We start from the raw sequence: 20,355 nt of genomic DNA, 5'->3' as shown, positions 1-20,355 counted from the left end.
GAGTAGAATGCTGGTTGCCAGGGATGGGAGAGGAGAAAGGAGAGATGTTGGTCAAGGCATACAGAGTATCAAGATACAAGAAGAAACAGTTCTGGAGACCTAAGGTACAGTAAGAAGAATAGAGTCAACAACATTGTATAGTTGAAATTTTCTAAGTGTTCTCGCCACAAAACAAGAAAAAAAAAAAAAAAGAACGGAAAAGAAAATGGTAACTGTGAGGTCATGGCTACTTTAGCTTGACTGTGGCAATTATTTCATAGTGTATACAGATCTCTAAACATCAAGTTGTACACCTTAATATATAGAATTTTATGTCATTCTACCTCAATAAATATGGCAAAAAAATTAATAAGGAAAAATGTGTATGTACAGCAAAACCTTTTCAGAAACTTATTCTATTAAAGGACTCAGATACTCTAACAAAGTCCGAGTCCCCTGTCATCCCAACGTTACTGGACTACCAACCTGCAAGTTCTGTAAAAAGTTTCCTGCGGTCATGAGTTTTAAAGACTCCTGCCAGGAAGGAATTGTACAGCTTCTTTCCAGGTCAATTTTCACTGCATTGACTTTCCTTTGAAACAGGAGCAGCACACAATCCATGATCCTCATGATGAGGTGAGGTGGTCGGCCCAATGTGCGGACAGTGGCGATGTCGGAAGGCTTGATAGTCTGTGAGAGGAGAAGAGGTCATCGTGCAATCTCAGGTAAGAAAGTGTGGACAAACCTGTAATCTCTCAATGCTATTTTGAGAGAGGAAAGGAAGCGTATTTGAGCTGGATGCAGTCATAAGGTTGAGATGCATATTTAATCCCAAAGAAACGCATGTCCCAGAAAGTTCAAACTTCTACAATTCAAACTGACAGCAAGAAGAGAGACAGTGAGGGAAATACTGGTGAGCAGATAAGGAGCTGTGACTTCTCCAAAATTGTACAGACCACTTTGTGTCAGAAAAAAAAGGGGGTTGTAATCTGAAAGAAAAAGAAAACTCAGCACTCAAGGAGATATGAGGAATTCTAACCCAGGAAAACTCCAGAATGTGCAGTGCTTTTTACTCATTAGTGATGTAGGGCAAGAATCTGCCTCTCTCTTTAGCAACCCAGACTTGTCACAGTGGACCGACACAAGCAGGTAGCCCCAGGGCTGACAGACTGAATAATTAGAGGTTTCTGAGTGGAAGTGACCTTTAAATGATGGAACTTAAGCAATACGAATTTCACTAACTCAGAGAAGTCCTGTTCCATTTCTATCACGGAGATTCTGATAGAGTAAATTATTTAATAGTCAGATAGACCCACTGTGGTTGCTAACTGTTCTGTCTCTTAAACACTTTATGGGGATAAGTATGGGAAAAAATTCTAAAGATAAGAATCTGATACAGTCCTATTTCTGGGACAAATAGTGTATACTCATTCCTTCCAGATGTTGAAAACCTTCTGTCTTAATTGCATTTGCATCAAAGGAAGGTGACCAGAGACCTTGGAATCAAAGCTAATAACCTTTTCTCTGAGGATTGGGGGAAAAAAATGAAGAAAAAAAACCCCCACTGAATTTAGGACTGTAACTACATACTTTGGAAATGTTTGTTTCAGTCGATGCGTATTTGTGACGCAAGACAACCGGAAGTGAAGGAGAATTTGTGTTCAAGGGCTAGAAACAGCTGACAGATCTTTATATGAGACGTGTGGCTATAAAAGAAAGGAGAGAAATATAATAGCAGCCAGTGGGGAAAGTAGGGTCAAATAAATGTTGTAAATAAATGTTAAGTAAAGGATGTAAGGAGCCGGACATGCTGATTTTACTTTAGATTTAAAAGAGAAAATTGTCTAACAGAATTGGGCTCAATTATGTCGGGTGCCCAGGTAAAAGGAGTTGGGGGGGGAGGTATGTCTAAAGCTCAACCTATTTCAGCTAAGTATTGGATTCCTCTTTTCTCTGAAGACAAAGCAGTGTGACGGCCACATAATTTCCTAGACACGCTTGCAATATAATAGTTATTTAACATCTGGAGGTATTTTGTTTGTTTGCCTGGAGTCAGATTAGTTTTGAGATAGGAAGAGAAATATTCTTTGTGCTTACCTTATTTCTTGTATAGATTTATGTGGCCTGATGCCAAAAGGTTAGTTTGAGGGGATCTAGAACTTCTTAGAATAAATTGGTAGTACCATATTTCAAGATTTCAAAAGCCCACAAGGAAGCAATAAAATGGAGGCAGAACCAATGAAGGAAATTATTGGAAATCTCTCCAATACACCCCATCATGTTACCCCTGTTTCCAGACATTTCTGCATTGATGTTTATGTGGAATATCTTAGTGGTAGAGAACAAGAAATTAGGAGGATAAAGAAAAATATGTTATAATACAGAAAAGATGCTAAGCCTTTTAAATCTTGGGAAAATTTACCCCTTTAAGCATGATCTAAGATACCATAGGCTCTTTTTCTATGATGCCATGGGGTATCATGAGTTAAGTAAAGATTTAAAAGATTCTTTACACTATCAATGTCTTCTTTCTATTGATCAGAGACCCACAGTCAGAAGCCAAAATGCCCCAAAAAGGGGGGTGGGTGGAGACCAGGATCTCGAAGAGATATCTAACCCCCATGTTCACTGCAGCACTATTTACAGTAGCCGATATATGGAAGCGATCTAAGTGGTCATCAGTGGATGAGTGGATAAAGAAATGTGATATATACATACGTAGAGAGAGGGAGTGTGTGTGTGTGTGTGTGTGTGTGTGTGTGTGTGTGTGCATGCATGCGTATGTGTGTGTGGAGTGCCTGTGTTCAATGGAATGTTATTCAGCCTTAAAAAAAAAATAAAGGAAATCCTGCCGTGTGAGATAACATGGATGGACCTGGGGGCCATTATGCCAAGTAAAATAAACTAAATATAGAAAAACAATATGATCCCATTTACATGTGGAATCTAAAACGGGCAGATTCATTGAAGCAGAGAGTGGCATGGTGGTTGTCAGGGTCTGTCAGGAAGAGAAAATGGGGAGCTGATGGTTTTCAGTTATGCTAAATAAATTCTGGAGAGTTACTACAGAGCACAGTGCCTATCGTTAACAATACTGCATTATATACTTCGAATTTGTTAAGAGGGTAGATTTTAGATCCTATGTTAAATGTTTTTATGACATGAAAAACAATAACAACAACAATGGCATTAAAGGGAGCGGCGGAAACTTTGGGAGGTAATGGACATGTCAATGGGCTTGAAGTTAGGGATGGTTTCAAGGTATATATTTATTCCCAAACCTTCCGAGTTGTGTACAGTATACACGTCCTGCTTTTCACATGTCAGTCCTACCACAGTAAGTTGATTTTTTAAAAGAGGCAGGGGGAGATGAGGAGCCCACCAGTCTAAGAGACTGAAGACCCACGGGGCTTTGAGGATGAAGAAGCACACTCTAGCCAGGGAAAGGAGGAAGACAGAAACAGTAAGTGAAGACACATCACAGTAAGAGTAGTGTGAAAAGTTGGAGGGACAAAGGAGGCGGCCGTATCTTCATTATCTCAAAAGAGTAGAAACTCATATATTGCTCAGGAAACTAAAAGACTCAACTTGGATCAAAAAAGATTTAGAAGTGTCTAAGGCAGTGAGCCAAAGAAGCGATTAAAAAAGTTTGCATTGTCAAGTAACGAGGCATGCAAAGTGGGGGTTCTAGAACTTGAATTAGCTGTGGGCAGATCATCAGGGCTTCATTTCTCCAGCCATTTCCTAGACCAGGAATCAATAACATAAGGCAGTGGCTGAGTAAGACAGAAGTAAAGGCAATCTTCAATCGAGTCCCCAGAAATCTTAAATTGGGCCTTCGAAACTGGACCAGCTCTTTAAGGTGGGGCCTATGTCACTAAACTCATCGTATTTTCTCAGAATCCAACCTCCTTCCTAATTTTGCCATTTCTGCTATTGCCACGCAAGTTGGGACCTGTTCAGAACCTGCCGTTCACGGGCTACATTAGGTCAGCAGCTCTGTATTTGGGTAAAATCCACAGATACACTCGGAGAACGTTGTCTCTTACAGACCCATGCCGGGGTCCTCAATGAATGAGGAGAGAAATGTTATTTTAGAAATTTTCTGTGGCTTTCCCAATGTCACATAGCTTATTGGCGACAGAGTGGAAATGAGAACCCAGGACTCCTGACCGCCAATCTATGACACTGCCCATCATTCAGGAGTGAAGAAAATGAGATGCGGAGTAGCAAAAGCCATATCTATACGGAGCTAATAACATCTCCCTGCAGAAACTATTCCTTGAAATAGTTCCAGGGAAGACCTTTGGTCTGGAGCAGTAGCGCGTTTCCTTGCTGTTATTCATTTTCCTTCGCCCTCCTCCCAGGCGCTAAACTTGACACCTGCCATATCACACAGATTTACCTGCAGGGCTGCTTCTGCCTCTTCTAAAGCTGGTTTTGCGGTTTCCAGTTTTTCTTCAGCGATGGCTTTGTCCTTAGAGATGCTGTCTACAATGGCTTGGGCTTTGTCCTTCACCTTCTGTACCTCAGCCTTGACCTTCTCGGCGGCCTGTGCTTTCATTGTCACTTCTTTTAAGACCTACTTCAATATAGAAGGGGAAAAAAGCTCACAGAACAAACCTTGGCAGGCTGAAAATGCACATTTTTGCCTTGATTTGTTGAGTTGGTCCGGTACCGTTGCCCAGTAAGATTAAGAGTATTAGACTCTATTGGAAATAATTTGTACTTTCGTGGTGACAACTCAGTGAATATGCATACGTCGTTAACACTTATTACCAGGAATTTAAAACAAATTTGGCACACGTGTGAGTGCCCACGCACCGTGTCGGCTTTATCATTGGCCACTTGGAGCTCCTTTTCTTTCACTGCTAGTTCTTTGCTCAGGGCTGCAACAGATTCTGAGGCTTCTTTTAGCTTTTCCAATCCAGTATTCATTCTAGGATTGAAAATCCAAGCAAGCCATGGTTAAAATTTGTGGTTTTCCAAGCACTGGTTCGTTAACACAGACAGCAATGGTCGTATATGAAAAATGAGGGTCTGTGCAAATAGCAAATCCAAGAGGGCTTGACGAAAAGAATATGCATCCAGGGTTGATGCCTAACTAAACACGTCCATATGTTTTCCACACACCGCATGTGGGACAGTGAACCCATTACGATGCCGCACAACATGAAGAACAATCGTGGGTCTAGAATCTGTATCATGAAGGAAAAGGCCTAATGAAGTTTAGTTAAGTGACAAGAGACTTCAAATGCTTGAAACCCAAATCTGGAGGAAGGAAAATAAATAACTTCTGTTTTGTTTTGTTAAAAAGACCAATTAGGTTAAAAGAAGAAAGATTTGGGATTAAGGAATGAAACAAATCAAGGAATGAAGCCATCAGAACCACCCTGCGAAGGGATGCTGCCTGTCTGGGCCTGAGATAATGCAACCTCAAAGACCAGGGCCCTCAGAGTCAGTCAGTCCAATGTCCCACCCAGGGTCCCTTATGAAGCATCCCTGGCTGGTTCTGGCCATATCCAAGCAGAAGCTATAGGTGTTCAGAAGAGAGCTGGGCAGAGCAGTGAAATCTGGAACAGAGTTCAGTGAAGCAGGGTATTCCCCAGGCAGTGAACGTCAGCATTCCAGAGAAGGACGAGTGGAGGGAGGCAGGCAGTCTGAATTCGCTATTTCCGCCATTATGTCATTCAGTGTTATAGCAAGTAGTAGGTCACATGAACACTCGGCAACACTTTATTCGACTGGGCAAAAACAAAGCTCCTAGCAATCATGGACTAATCCTTGGAACAGGCTTGAGAGGAGGGTGCCTCAGCCGCAGCACTATTGGCATTTGGGGCTGACTCTTTGCTGCAGAGGGCTATCCCGTGCACTGTGAGATGTTAGCAGCATCCCTGACCTCTACTCATTTGCTGCCAACAGCACCCCTTCCCGACCACCTGAGGTGTAACAAACAAGAATGTTTCTAGTCATTGCAAACGGCTCCCTAGGAGCAAATTTGCTCCCCGTTGAGAGCCAAGGCTTTAAAACAACTTTATATCCGAACTTCACACTTACCTGTTGGCCAGGGTTTGCACTTCTGCACGCTTTTCTCCATATGTGAGCATATAGCCTTGAATAAAGGAGAGGTACGACTTGGGAGTCACATGAGCAGGCCGTCGGAATCTCTGGAAATAATCAACACACTTCTCAGCTACCCCGTCCTGGAAGGAGCCCATGCATTGGACCACTTCCTTCTTGGTTTCCAAACTGCAGTCAATATCATAGGGGGACAGGAAGTGTTCAGACACTAGAAGGAATAAGGACGGCAGTGTGTGAAATATACACATGAATGACCATCTGAAAAGTTAACTGGCTAATTTTGAAAGATTTAGATATTTTTTAGGACTGCATACCATTTTTATACCCAAACCTGGTAAATATCTGTCAGCATTTTTGGCCCCAGGCCTATGATTTCAACAATTTTATTTTCCCTTTCATTTATAAAGCTGTAACAGACCTCAAGACTATCATTAGCCTTTGTTTTCTGTTACTTATGCAAAGAAGTCTCTTCTGCATGGCTGCAGGTTCTGGTCAACAGCCAGCCTGTTTTATGCTTCACATAAGGGCAAAAGTGGTACAAATAACTCAGAAATCAGTGCCCACCTGGTACTCAAATTTAACATTCCCATTTATTTTTAAATGCAGAACCTGTCATACCCTTAATTCCCCCAGGCTCTGACTGCATTTGGTATGTGGAATGTTTGCCACTATATTTTTTTATGCCTGGGTCATCCTGTTCTTAAAAGTGGTGGGTGGCCATCTGCAGTCAATTCTAATTTACAGTGTCCTTTAAAAATGTTTGGGTAAAAACCTCCTGTTGAAGACCTTTGTCTTCCCGATACTGCCAATCATGGGACCCATTCTAAGGCAGCATTTCCTATTATAGGAAGAGGCCATAAAGCCAGACCTAATCAATCACCACAAACACGCTGAGTGTCTGCGGCACACCGAGCCCTGTGATGGTACCGTGGAGCTAAAGACTAGTATGAAATTTGGTCTCAATGCCAAGGAATTTACAAAGGTTATGCACAATGCGGTTAGAAGTTACCATAACCAACTTTATGTATCTTGGGGGATACAAAACTGCCTACGGATTTGCTTGAAAAGTACTTAAAGCATTGAATAATGTACATAAGAGTTGCAGATATAAATACGGCCAATAAAAAGGAAAGGAAAGAGAAGGAATCAACTAAACAAACCTATCTGGTGATAGTTGACAAAGAAATAAAAAATGATTAGCAACTGATCACTAAATTAAGTTCTTAAAGCAATTGTGGGGTAGTGTTTACATCTATGTAAATAATAGGTACCATTTCTCGGCTTGGTTATAAACAAAGTTTACCATATACATTGAAAGGCCATAAATTAAGACTCAGAAGTCATATTTTCTCATATGAGTTAAGCAATCTCTACAAAGAACAGTTTAACTTCTAGGAAGTTTAAGTCTAGGCACCGGGAACACAGGAACAATCTTTGCCTAGGATAAAGTTTTTGTAGTAGGTATTAACCCCTACAGCAGCAATATTCACCATGAGCCAGGCATGATGCTAAGTGCTTTACTTGGCATTACAGGGTATCCTCGGGGAGGTTCCCACTTTCTGAAAACCTCCTCGTATTTACTATGTAATGATTTTTTTCCCTTCTTATGTGAACAGAGAGTATCAATATGGGGAATTCTTTTTTATGTAGCAAGTGCTGTTTTTATCTCTCTAAAAGTCAAAGAGAATAAAAATAGAGTAGATTCAAAGGATATTTTTCCAAGGACTCACAATCTCTGGTGCAGGGAAGGCTATGAAAACAATCAAATCACTTTTACTTAGCGTGACCAAAGCCTGCTAAGCTCAAGCAAGAGGCCATGGAAAACCCTTCCAAGGTCATCTCTATTATCTAATCACCAAAGCAGCAATGCCAGTTTGGGGGCCCATCTTCAGACTGAAGCCTGAGGTTGGTATGGGTTATATTTTGGTGTTGTGTGCTCACAGCACTTGATGGGAATGAGGTGAGGTATGTGTGGGATAGAGAGGAGAATGTTCGGATCCCTGCCTGAATTTTGGTGCCCTTCAATTTCCACTTCATTGAGATGAAAAGAATTGAAGTAACAAAGGGAAAGAGGGGCATGAGTTGCCTATCCAGCAGCCATCCTCTCTCTTTGTTACTGAAAGAATCTCTGTTTTGCTCAAGGTAACAATCTGCCCAACTAAAATTCGTCGATTGTCCAGACTCTCTTACAAGTAGGGGTGACCCAGTTGAGGCCAATGACGTGCAGACAAAAGTTCTTGGGGAAGAACGTTGCCCTGAACTAAAAGGCAAATTTCATAAGGCATCAACAAACATAATGTCTGGAGATGCAACAGCCACCTTGTGCCTGTAAGAGTAAAAGCCACACCCTAAGGACAACAGCAAGATAGAAGGAGTAAGACCCCCCGAATGGCATCATCCTGGACTGTGCAGCTCTGTGTTTTCTTGGCAGCAGGAGAAGGGGGGAGAAAAAAGGACTTGCTTGAGCAAGCACTTCTCTGGTTTTCTCTTACAGCCAAACACATTCTTAACCGATACCTTCAGAGGGTGAGCATGTCTAATCTTGACAAAACCTTATCAGTTAATCCTTACAACATCCCTAAGTGATGAATTTTAACATGCGCCTTTTGTACAGAAGAATAATGAGGCTTAGAGGAGTTTCCTTGCAGATGGCAGGTTGGCGATTCAATGCAAGGATGATGGACTCCAAAGCCCATGTCACCTTGATTTAGAAGTCCAAAGAGAACTGAACTCTGTAGTCTTTTAGAGTGCTAAGCAAACACATTCAACTGCAGCACCAAGTCCAAAAATATTTATTGACTAATGGGCTTCATAAGCAAAACAGGCTAATTTTCCCAGAAAAAAATGTGGATACTGTTGTGGTTGGCATTACTTTCTGAGGGGTTATCACGCGAAGCTGCCTTCTTGAGGATGTATCACCAGCTGTGAGCGGCTGCAGAAGCAGGGGTGGCTAGCTCATAAGACCATGTCTTGTATATTATAAATCAAGTAATAATTCTCAAAGAGGGCCATTTTATTCACATAATTAAAATGGCCTTCTTTGAAAAAAAATACACCATATATAGGCTATTGATTTTGCTTGAGACTTCATTTTCAAGTGAAGATGGCCTACTTTGATAACAATGTGCTTATTTAAAATGTAATCTAGAAGAACATTAAAAGTTACCTTTACCGTGGAGAAATCAAAATGAAGTTCATGGGTTTAGGAGTGACATTAGCACCACAGAGTATCATTAAGAAATGCAAGACTACTATCTTAATAATACTGGAATTAAACGAAAAAACCTAATAAAAAAATGAAATAGGAAAGGAAAATCAAAATGCCTCAGCTGATGGAAACCTCTGTCCCTCATTCTCCCAAAAAAAAAAAAAAACCAAATTAAAACTGTAACATGCCACAAATTGATGCCAGTATCCCCAGAGAAGCCTTTGAATGAGTCATAAACTACTTTGAATCATAAATTCAAAAGTTAAAAAGAAACTGACCAAATAATGTATCAGGAAGAAATGAAAAAAGGAATTGACTGAGCTCAGGAAATAAGAAGAAAAAGATAAAACCATCTTGGAAATGAAGACTAAACTAAAGGTAGCCAAGGAAGGGACAAAAAAGAGAAAAAAAAAATACAGACAAGACCACCAGAATGAAGAGAATACAGACATTTAAAGAAACAATTCATTCAAGACAACGCCATATAAAGCTAAAAACAAAGGTTTGCCAAAATGGAGGTTATTAAATGGTGGAAAAGACAAGACTTTACAACATAAAACAAGGCATATTTTTCTTTAAATGCTTTATCAAGAGACTTAGTCAATTTAAATTCACGTATGAAAAAACTCACATTTTTCCCAAAAGCACTTCGTTATGAAAATACTACAAAATCTAGTATCAATCTTCTAAGTAAGCATCTTTAAATTAGATAAATACTCTGGGCAATAACATCAATCCGAAAAAGAAATTAAGAAGAACTAATTTATAATGATAGCATCCAAAAGAATAAAATATGTAGGAATAAACTCCACCAAAGGAAATGAAAGACTTGTACGCTAAAAACTATAAACTACTAATGAAAGAAATTAAAATAAACACAAATATATGAAAAGCCATCACATGTTTATGATTTGGAAGAATTATTATTTTCAAATGTCCATACTACCCAAAGCCATCTACAGATTCAATAGAGTCCTGATCAAAATTCCAATGGCATTTTTTTACAGAAATAGAGAAAACAATCCTAAAATTCATATGGAACAACAGAAAACCCAAAAAAAAAACAAAGCAATTCTGAGCAAGAACAAAACTGGAGGCGTCACACTTCCTGATTTCAAAATATATTACAAGGTTACATTAATTAAAACAGTGTGGTATTGGCCTTAAAAATAGACATATAGACCAATGGAACAGAAGAAAGTTCAGAAATAAACCCATATATATATTGATTTTCAACAAGGGTGCCAAGAATACACAACGAGGAAAGGAGAGTCTCTTCAGTAAGTGGTGTTGGAAAAAGTGGAGATCTGTATGCAAAAGAATGAAATCGGACTACTGTCTTACACCATACACAACACTCTATGTATTGTTCAATCTATTTTGAGATTAAAATAGATTAAGTAGATTAAAGACTTAACCATAAGACCTGAAACCATAAAACTCTCAGAAGGAAGCATAATGGGTAAGCTCCTTGACAACGCTCTTGGTCATAATTTTTGGGCATGACACCAAAAGCACAGGCAACAAAAGCAAAAACAATATGGGGCTACACCAAACGAAAAAATCTCCTGCACAGCAAAGACATCAATTAACAAGTGAACAAGTAACTTATGGAATGGGGGAGAAAATATTTGCGAACTGTACCTCTGATAAGAGACAACATGTGAAATAAATACCTCCTACAACTCAACAGCAAAAAAACAAGTAACTTGATTAAAATGGACAAAGTGGGGAGGTGCCTGGGTGACTCAGTCAGGTAGGCGTCTGACACAATTTCGGTTCAGGTCATGTTCTCATGCTTCGTGAGTTCAAGCCCCACATCAGGCTCTGTACTGACAGCGTGGAGCCTGCTTGGGATTCTCTCTCTCTGCCCCTCCCCTGCTCATGCTGTCTCTGTCTCTTGAAAATAAATAAACAACTTGAAAAAAATTTCTAAAAAAAATGGATAAATTAACTGAAAAGAGATTTCTTTAAAGAAGACATACAAATGGCCAACAGATATATGAAAAAGTGTTCAACATCACCAATCCTTAGGGAAATGCAAATCAAAGTAACAATGAGATATCACTTCATATCAGTTAGGATGACCATTATCAAAAAAAAACAAAAGATAACAAATGTTGGCAAGGGTGTGCAAAAAAAGGAGGGTCCTCACAGTGTGGAGGGTCCTCAAAAAATTAAAAATAGAGCTACCATATGATACAACAATCGCACTTCCAGGCACATTTCCAAAGGAAGTAATATCACTGTCCCAGAGATATCTGTGCCCCTGTGCTCATAACAACGTTATTTACAGTAGCCAAGACGTGGAAACAACTTAAATGTCTGTTGATGGTTAAATGGATATACATGCAAAAGAATATTATTCGGCCTTAAAAAAGACACCCTGCCAAAAAAAAAAAAAAAAAAAAAAAGACACCTGCCATTTGCAACAACATGGATGAACGTGGAGGGCATTATGCTAAGTGAAATAAGCCTGACACAGAAGGACAAATACTCCATGATACCACTTACAGGAGGAATCTGAAGTGTCAGACTCATAGAAGCAGAGAGGACTGTGATTGCCAGGGACTAGGAAGAGGGGGGTCCCATTTCCCCCTCCTCCCAGTCAGAAAGTAACAAAAAGTACAAAGTTTTAGCTATTCATGAATAAGTCCTAGAAGTCTACTGTGTATCATGATGCCTGTAGCTAACAATGCTATTTGTATACTTAAAATTACTACAAGAGATCTTACGTCGTGTTATCACAAAATAATAATAATAATAATAATAATTAAGAAATAACTTAAGAACTTCTTACACTTAAGTCAGAAGGAAACTTCTGGAGGTGATGGATTGTCTATGGTACAGATTACGATGATAGTCCCATGGGTGTGTATTTACTTCGAAATACATCAAGTTGTATATTTTAAATATGTTCAGCTCTTTGTATATCATTCATACCTCAATAAACAGGCTTAAGAAACAAAAAATGCATCTTAAAGAATAAAATATTAATCGGGGCGCCTGGGTGGTTCAGTCAGTTGAGCGTCTGACTTCAGCTCAGGTCATGATCTCACCATTCATGGGTTCTAGCCCCGCATCGGGCTCTGTGCTGACAGTTCAGACCCTGGAGCCTGCTTGGGATTCTGTGTCTCCCTCTCTCTCTGCCCCTCCCCCGTTCGTGCTCTGTCTCTCTCTGTCTCAAAAATAAACATTAAAAAAAAGTTTGTTAAAGAATAAAATATCAATAAAATATTAATTAATTATAAAAATATACAATTTAATATTTTATGGGAAATAGTATAATCTAAATGATATATACTAACACAAATGAAATCATGTACTTCCTTTCTGATGTGGCTGGAGATAATAATTTAACTTAGAACCAGAATCCTGAAGACAACTTAAATAAGGTTGTTTCTAGAAACCTCATGGCTAGTTTTCCAAAAACAATAAACAACACTTAAGTTCCTAAGTATATTAAGTATTTGCAATGCCCACACATGGTATTCTTTCAAATTAACAGAAGCGAGGTTAATATTAGGTGCATAGATGTTGGTTTTCCCAACAAGATTTTGTATTTACTAAATAAAGGAGCTATGTCTTATATCTTATAATTATTTTATCCACTACTGTGACTAGCACAGTAAATACTTACCAGACTAGACTGAAGACATACCACAAAAAATTACAGGTTACCAATAGTTTAAGAAGATTTCAATACCAGGTACATGATATAAAGTCTACGTGCTAAGATATAGGAGGTCCAAGATGGGAGGGCGGGAAACTAAATATTCCTTAGAGAACAAAAAAAGAGTGAAGGATGTGTTGAGTTCTGACTAAGCTCTGGAACTTAGATAAACAGAGGAGACTGAAGAGAATATTCTTGATCTAAGGGGGACAATGTATGGAGAATAAGTATGATTAAAGCACATTCAGAGGACAAACAAAAGAGGTGTATCTGGGGAGAAAAAGAGAGAGAAGGTTTGTGTTGGGTTAGAGAAGACTGCAAGTAAATGAACTTTGACAGACTGACTCATTCATTCAGCACTGGTAGCTGCCCAGATTGTGAATAAAAGATAGGTAGTCCTTGACCTCATGGAGTTTTTAGTCTAGTGGGCCAGATCAACACACAACTATACAAATGGCAGACTGTGGTTAGCCCCAGGAAGGCAGAGCACAGAGTGCTATGAAGTGATACCATGGGATCAGTTTTGTGGGGAGAAGGGGAGGCAGGATTGTTCCCCTTAGGAAGGGAAGTTTGACTGAGCCGGCACCATCCAGACAAAGGGAGGAGGGCTCAATAGGATGGAGGAGGACGGTGTCGCATGGGAAGAAAAAGCAGCCTGTTCAAGGATCCAGAAGAACAGAATAGTTAGAAAGAGTGACCTCAAGGGAAGATGGGGGGTGGGCAGGGCCACTCTTCCCAGTCCGGGAGGCCAGGCTACGTAACGTGGCCTTTCTCCCAAGAGCACGGGGAGGTCATGCGAGGTTCTAAGTAGAAAGCTGTGTGGTTGGGTTTGTGTTTTCCTCATTCTTCTGTCAGCATTGTGGGATAGATGGCAGACAGCTGGAAGAGGAGGAGAGGTCATTAGAAAGTGATCTGGGTTTTCCAGGTGAGTGACAATGACAGCTTGGCCTAGGACATCTGTGAGAGGGAAAGTGCTAGAGACAGTCCCCCAGTATTTAAAAGATAAAGTCAACATGGGGTACCTGGGTGGCTCAGTTGGTTAAGCATCTGACTCTTGATTTTGGCTTTGGTCATAATCTCATGGTTCATGAGATTGAGCCCCGTGTCCGGCTATGAGCTGCAGTGTGGAGGCTACTTGGGATTCTCTCTCTCCCTCTCTCTCTGACCCTCCCGCCCCAAATAAATAAATAAACCTAAAAACAAAAGATAAAGTCAAAGTGATTTGCCAATGGAGCAGACTTGAGAGCTGAAGGAAGCTGGGATGTTCAAGACAAAGACAAAGCTCTCTGATTGCATGGTTTCGTGGACAACGGTGGGACTTCCTGGGGAAGGGACCAGAGGAGAGGCAGTTCAGCTGCAGACATGTGGAGTAGCGGTCTGTAAAGCCCCCATGAGGATGTATCAAGCAGGCAGTCAAGTGCACAGAATGTATCAAGCAGGCAGCCAGAGGACCGACGAGACTAGAGAGAAAAGTTGATGGGGCACATCACCCAGAAGGGTGACAATGAGCTTGCCTGGGAAGAGGACCCGGACTGAAGACACAAGCCCACCTTACTCCCTACTATGCCTGGCTCTATAAACAGCATGGAGTTCAATAAATACATTCACAATAAACAAACAAGGAGCCTCATCCGTTGAAAGTCAGGACAGCAGCTAGGAAACAACTACACGGAAATGAAAACTTCCCTGACCTCCATGTAATCCTGGCTTGGGTGGATACGATGAGATTTAAAAGAAAGGGGCAGATTTGTGAGAAATTAACAAAGGAAAGATCAGTGAGGCCTTTGTCTTGTAATAAAAGAGATGATTGAAATACAGACCTAGCAGGAAGGGCTCCATAGTTAAATTAAATCATCTTAATTATGGTATATTACAATGTTTGTCACCCGAAATTGTTATTTTATTGTTCATAATAATACCTTACATGCTACTCTACAAGGTACTTGCATACTAATTACCATGTTTCATAGTTAACTTTAATATAGCTCTTAAATTCTGTCATTGTGTGCTCTGCATTTATATCCTACTTCAAGGAATTTTAAAGCTTTACCCTTAGTTGTGTTTACATTTTAAGAGGACTTAAAATTTTAAATCACTGGCCTTTTCTCCAACCTTAGAAGACAAAAGAGGAAAATGTACATGTGTACTTTGAATATGTAAAAACGTTCTGTGTTTAAAAGCCACAGATTGGAAAAACATTATTGTCAACAGCAGTTTGCAGAGAATAAAATGTCCCCAGTGGATAAGAGTTTGTTAAAAATATATATAAATCTATAAAGCCTGGGTTCCTCCCCCAGTACAGATCCTAATGCTTCTTAAATCTCTGACAAGTCCCTCGGCTTCAGCGTCCCCCGTGTCTCCATCTGTAGGAGACGGGCTGATCGGTCGTTCTCACCCTGGGCACCACAGAACTGGAGCACCAGATGTGGGTGTGACACAGACGTGGGCTGGGGCTGGGAGGGCAGGCTCCAGCCCCTTCCTCACCTCCTTCACCTCACTTTGATCTACCAAGGCTACCAGCAACGTATTACTGGGAAATAGGACTCTTCTGAATTATTATTAAAACATAACCAGACAAAAAGTTTGAAAACCACTGCCATGAGACAGGGCACCCCTGAGATTCTGATACAACAGGTCAAGGGTGAGTGAGGCCTAAACATCCCCATCACTTAAAATATCCACAAACAATTTCTCACCCAAAGCTGAAAAAACATAAACTCAATGATCTCTAACATCTCCTCTACTAACATCTCTTCCACAGAAGTGGAAGCAGCAAGGATCCAAGTCCCAGAACACTCTAGCTAACATTCCTTTCAAGGATAGGAACCATCAGAGGACTGCTGGATAATGTCTTCTTCTTTGGTTTCCAGCACTGCAGCCACGAGAACGAAATGTCCAAGAGACATTTGGCTTCAACTACTCAGAGATGGGCCAATCCACTTTGAAAAGAACACAAATGCTATCAAAGCAGTAAAAACCTCAGTGCCTTCCTGGGACATCCTGGAACGTGCCTGGGGATCCAACTGAGACAAAGCCTTTAAGCATCCCTGAGAAGACTAGAATCACTGGAAATTAATCCAAGGGAGTACAGACAGAAGATCGTTATCTGATAACCACACTCTGGGAAAAATTAGCTACCTAATATAAAAGAGCAGCATCTTGTAAATATCCTAAACTGCTGGACAAAGTGACTTTTGACTCAATCCAGTACAGAGAGAACAAACAGCACAGAATATAAATAAATAAACACACGTGCGCACACACACACACACACACACACACACACACACAAATGTTAACCAAAAACTGACAAAAATGTCCACCACACTAACCAGCAACTAAGGCATCTTTAGGCCATCGGCTGAACCAGTCAATGGTGCATCCTGAAATAAGGGCAGGGAACTTCAAAGCTCGATTTCGAAATTTCTCCCCCACAGGTGAAAAGCAGAGCACAATGTGAAGGTTCTGCCGGACCCGACTCATGAAGTAGTCATACAGGTTCTCATTGGTAGGAGGGCGCCTGGGGTATTCTTTTTTCATGACTGATATGAGATCACTATTAATTTCATCAATTTCATCACGAGCAAATAGGTTGGAGACCTTCAAAAGAAGTGCAAACATTCAAATTCAGTACAGGCATATGCAAACAGGTCAAAATATATAGGTCGATACATATGATATCTTTCCTCCATTTGTGTCCTAAAACTCACCTTTAAAAATTAACAAAAGTCCTCATGACACAAACAAATGGAAAGACATTCCATGCTTATAGATTTTTTTAAATGTTTACTTATTTATTTTGAATGAGAGAGAGCATACATGCATGTGAGCGGGGGGCAGGCAAGAAGGAGAGAGAGAATCCCAAGCAGGCTCCACACTGTCAGCACAGAGCCTGACACGGGGCTCAATCCCATGAACCCATGAGATCATAACATGAGCCAAAATCAAGAGTCAGATGCTCAACCGATTGAGCACACCCCCATACTAATAGATTAAAAGAATTAATGTTATTAAATGTCCATATTTCCCAAGGCAATCTACAGATTCAATGCAATCCCTATCAATGTACCAATAGTATTTTCTGCAAAACTAGAATAATCCTAATATTTGTATGGAACCACAAAAGACCCTCAATAGCCAAAGCAACTTTGAAAAGGAAGAACAAAGATGAATGTATCACAATTCCAGATTTCAAAATGAACTGCAAACCCATAATAATCAAAACAGCATGGTAATGGGGAGTCTGGGTAGCTCGATCAGTTGAGTGCCCAGCTCTTGATTTCAGCTCAGGTCATAACCTCAGTTTGTGAGATCAAGCCCTCTGTGCTGAGAGCATGGAGCCTACTTGGGATTCTCTTTCTCCCTCTCTACCCACATTCTGTCTCTTTCTCTGTCTCTCTAAACATAAACAAAATAACTGAAATGAAATGAAATGAAATGAAATGAAATGAAATGAAATGAAATGAAATGAAATGAAAATGGCTTAAAGACCTAAATACAAGACCTGAAACCATAAAACTCCTAGAAGAAAACATAGGCAGTGGTCTGTGGCATTAGCCTTAGCAACATTTTTTCTAGATGTGTCTTCTCAGGCAAGGGAAACAAAAGCAAAAATAAACTATTAGGACTACAGCAAAATAAAAAGCTTTACACATCCTTTTTTTAAAAAAATTAGCCAAGTCCTCAAGATAAGATACCCCACATTTTAAAATACACAAACGATTCTATTATTAACTGTGAAGTCATAGCCCTTGGAGGGGGTAAATGGGCATATCGAATATCCAATCAGCTCACTTTTATTCTCCAAACCCAACAGAAAAAGCCTTTCTTCCTAATAGGGATCTCCTAATCCCCCATAATAGCACTCATTCAACAACTGTGATGGAAGGACACAGAGAGCTCTCAAGCAGGAGGCCATCTGAAGAGTCAAAATGCATGAAGATATATGAACTCCTACCTCCCCCGATGATAAAACATTGTTCACGTATTCCAAAACTGACTCATCCTTAATCTCATTGTCCGTGAAGAGGAAAGTGATTCCTTTGCCTTGCTGTCCAGTCGTTCTATACAAAATCTTCAGGTCTTCCACTAGATTTGATGTGTTGTAGGACCTAAAGAAATAATGTCATTGTGTCGTTAGCTAAATTATTTTGATGGGAAGGAAAAGATCGTTATAACAATGCTTTATGCCATTTGGTTAATAAAAAGAAGTGCTGATATTGTTCCATCAGATAAGAATTTTATTGTATGGGAATGTTACTGGTTCATTGTATTTACTTACAAGGATGAAATTGATTTTTAAAACTTTCTTTCAGTGCTGAATACCTACTCCTTTGGGAGTAATAGAGGTGAACCATTTTGTGAAAATTTTGAGTACTTCCTTATTCGCTAAAGTTAAGAACTATTTTTTTTTCTTGAGGCATAATTGACATATAACATTATGTTAGTTTCAGTTGCACAACATAGCATTTCCATACTCGCATATATTGTTAAAAGATCACCACAATAAGTCAACATCAAGTCAAATCACATTATATTTACCTGCAAATATGAAACTGATTTTTAAACTCCACATATCATGAAACAGTATAATTTTCTGGGACACAAAATAAAAACCTAGAGTAAAAAGTCAACCTGAAACCAAAATACTGTTTTTACCACAACGAAGTGTCATCTGAAGCCATATATGTTTCATTTTGAAAATACTTGTTGGTAACGCTAAACCAAAGGTTAAATTGGGATGTTTACTAAGGACCTATCTGCCATTGGAATTGTAATGACACCTCACATATTAATCTAAATGAAGCAATTTCAAGTCTTATTCTTTCGGGTGAGGGACATGCCTCATTACAAATGGTGCCCTCTCGAGGCGCCTGGCTGGCTCCATCGGAAGAGTGGGTGACTCTTGACCTCGGGGTTGTAAATTCGAGCCCTGCATTGGGTGTAGAGAAATTACTTAAATAGTAAAATGTTAAAAAAAGAATGTTGCCCTCTCATCTTCCAACACATCTTTGGGGCCCACATAAAAGAGTTTTCTGAGCAATCAGTACACAGTAGGAGACTAGCTGGAAACACAGAATATCACACTCTAAATCTTCTTTCACGATGAAAAGCAATCCTTTAGTGGAAGTCAGCCTGCAATCATGAAATATTAGAGAGGTCCCAATACAGGGCAGCCCATTACCACCAAAAGTAAAAATAAAGATCTTCCAATCCTAGAGATTCAGACTTACTGAATTATTATTTGAAATTTTTTGTCATTAAATAAACTCAGAGTTCAAAGCACAAGAGCAAATGGCCGTCTGATTTTTTTTAAAGCTACTAAATATTTAACTTCTATACTCTGTGCTTTTTGATCATCTAAACCCTAAATCCTAGAACCAGAAATCCCACTACCAGGCATCAATATTTTAAGAAAATGTCTAGAGAAGTGAGATCTGAGAGATTAGAAAAGAATTTCAAAGATGCAGTTCCCCATTAGAGAGGGAGACAGAGAGGAAAAAAAAAAAAAAAAAAACCTCATCCCAGCTTCTCCTGACTTGGAAAAACTTCCAGTCCAGTCCCCTGGATCAAGGGCCCGCTGCCTCAAATAATGACCTGAGCCTTCTTACAAATGTCTGTGTTTCCAGAATGTGAGGCTCTTGCTTCCTGATTCTTGGCCACATAGCTATGCAGAGGTGTAGGCAGTAAGACGGCCTCTTGAAGGCAATGGGAAGGCTAGCAGGCCTTGGCCCTCCTTTCCATTAGTAACAGAGCGTTCCCACTATGACATGCAGAGGAACTAATTTATCACAGAGAGAAGAGGTGCAAGATATTTTTCCTGAGGCATTACGACACAAAGCCCAGCCAGACCAGAAACCAGAAATACTGTTGGTTAATTCCCAGGTAGATCTGGGATTTCCCACAAGTGATAGAGTCTCCACTGTAAGATAGGCTAATACTATATGCCCTGCTAACCCATAAAGCTCTTTTAAAGACCAAATTAGCCTAGGCATATAAAAGTGCTTTGAAAACTGTACAGTTTTAAATAAATGTTGGGAACAAAAATCTCAGAGTCCAGGGGTACCTGGGTGGCTCAGTCGGTTAAATATCTGACTCTTGACTTTGGCTCAGTTCATGATCTCAAGGTTTGTGAGATTGAGCCCTGCATAGGGCTCTGTGCTGACAGAGTGGAACCTGCTTAGGATTCTCTCTCTCCTTCTGTCTCTGCCCCTCCCCTCACATTCTCTCTCTCTGTCTCTCAAGATAAATAAATAAACAACATTAAAAAAAAAAATCTCAGAGCCCAGTCTCTTTCCTGTATAGGATATCACTTATCAAATTCTGCTTCTATCCAAACTAGAACAATTATACACAAGGCAATTAGAATTATTTCTCTCTGTCCTAGTACTTGAAAACAAAACAAAAACAAAAA

General features: G+C 39.9%; 1 protein-coding gene across 1 annotated transcript in view; it reads right to left on the bottom strand.

Moving 5' to 3' along the window:
- DNAH5 (dynein axonemal heavy chain 5) overlaps nucleotides 1-20,355 on the bottom strand; it is a 283,958-nt gene that overhangs the window by 65,032 nt on the left and 198,571 nt on the right. The window contains exons 54-59 of the mRNA XM_042997483.1: nucleotides 17,899-18,052; nucleotides 16,274-16,541; nucleotides 6,037-6,268; nucleotides 4,804-4,918; nucleotides 4,385-4,561; nucleotides 466-669 (exon numbers count right to left, since the gene is read on the bottom strand). Of these exons, the coding sequence (XP_042853417.1) occupies nucleotides 466-669; nucleotides 4,385-4,561; nucleotides 4,804-4,918; nucleotides 6,037-6,268; nucleotides 16,274-16,541; nucleotides 17,899-18,052 (1,150 nt within the window). The remainder of the gene's footprint in view (nucleotides 1-465; nucleotides 670-4,384; nucleotides 4,562-4,803; nucleotides 4,919-6,036; nucleotides 6,269-16,273; nucleotides 16,542-17,898; nucleotides 18,053-20,355) is intronic.

This window comes from Panthera tigris, chromosome A1 (genome assembly GCF_018350195.1).
Source record: "Panthera tigris isolate Pti1 chromosome A1, P.tigris_Pti1_mat1.1, whole genome shotgun sequence".
NCBI lineage: Eukaryota > Metazoa > Chordata > Mammalia > Carnivora > Felidae > Panthera > Panthera tigris.
The sequence above is the reverse complement of the archived record's forward strand: the minus strand, read 5'-3'. Positions and strand labels throughout refer to the sequence as shown.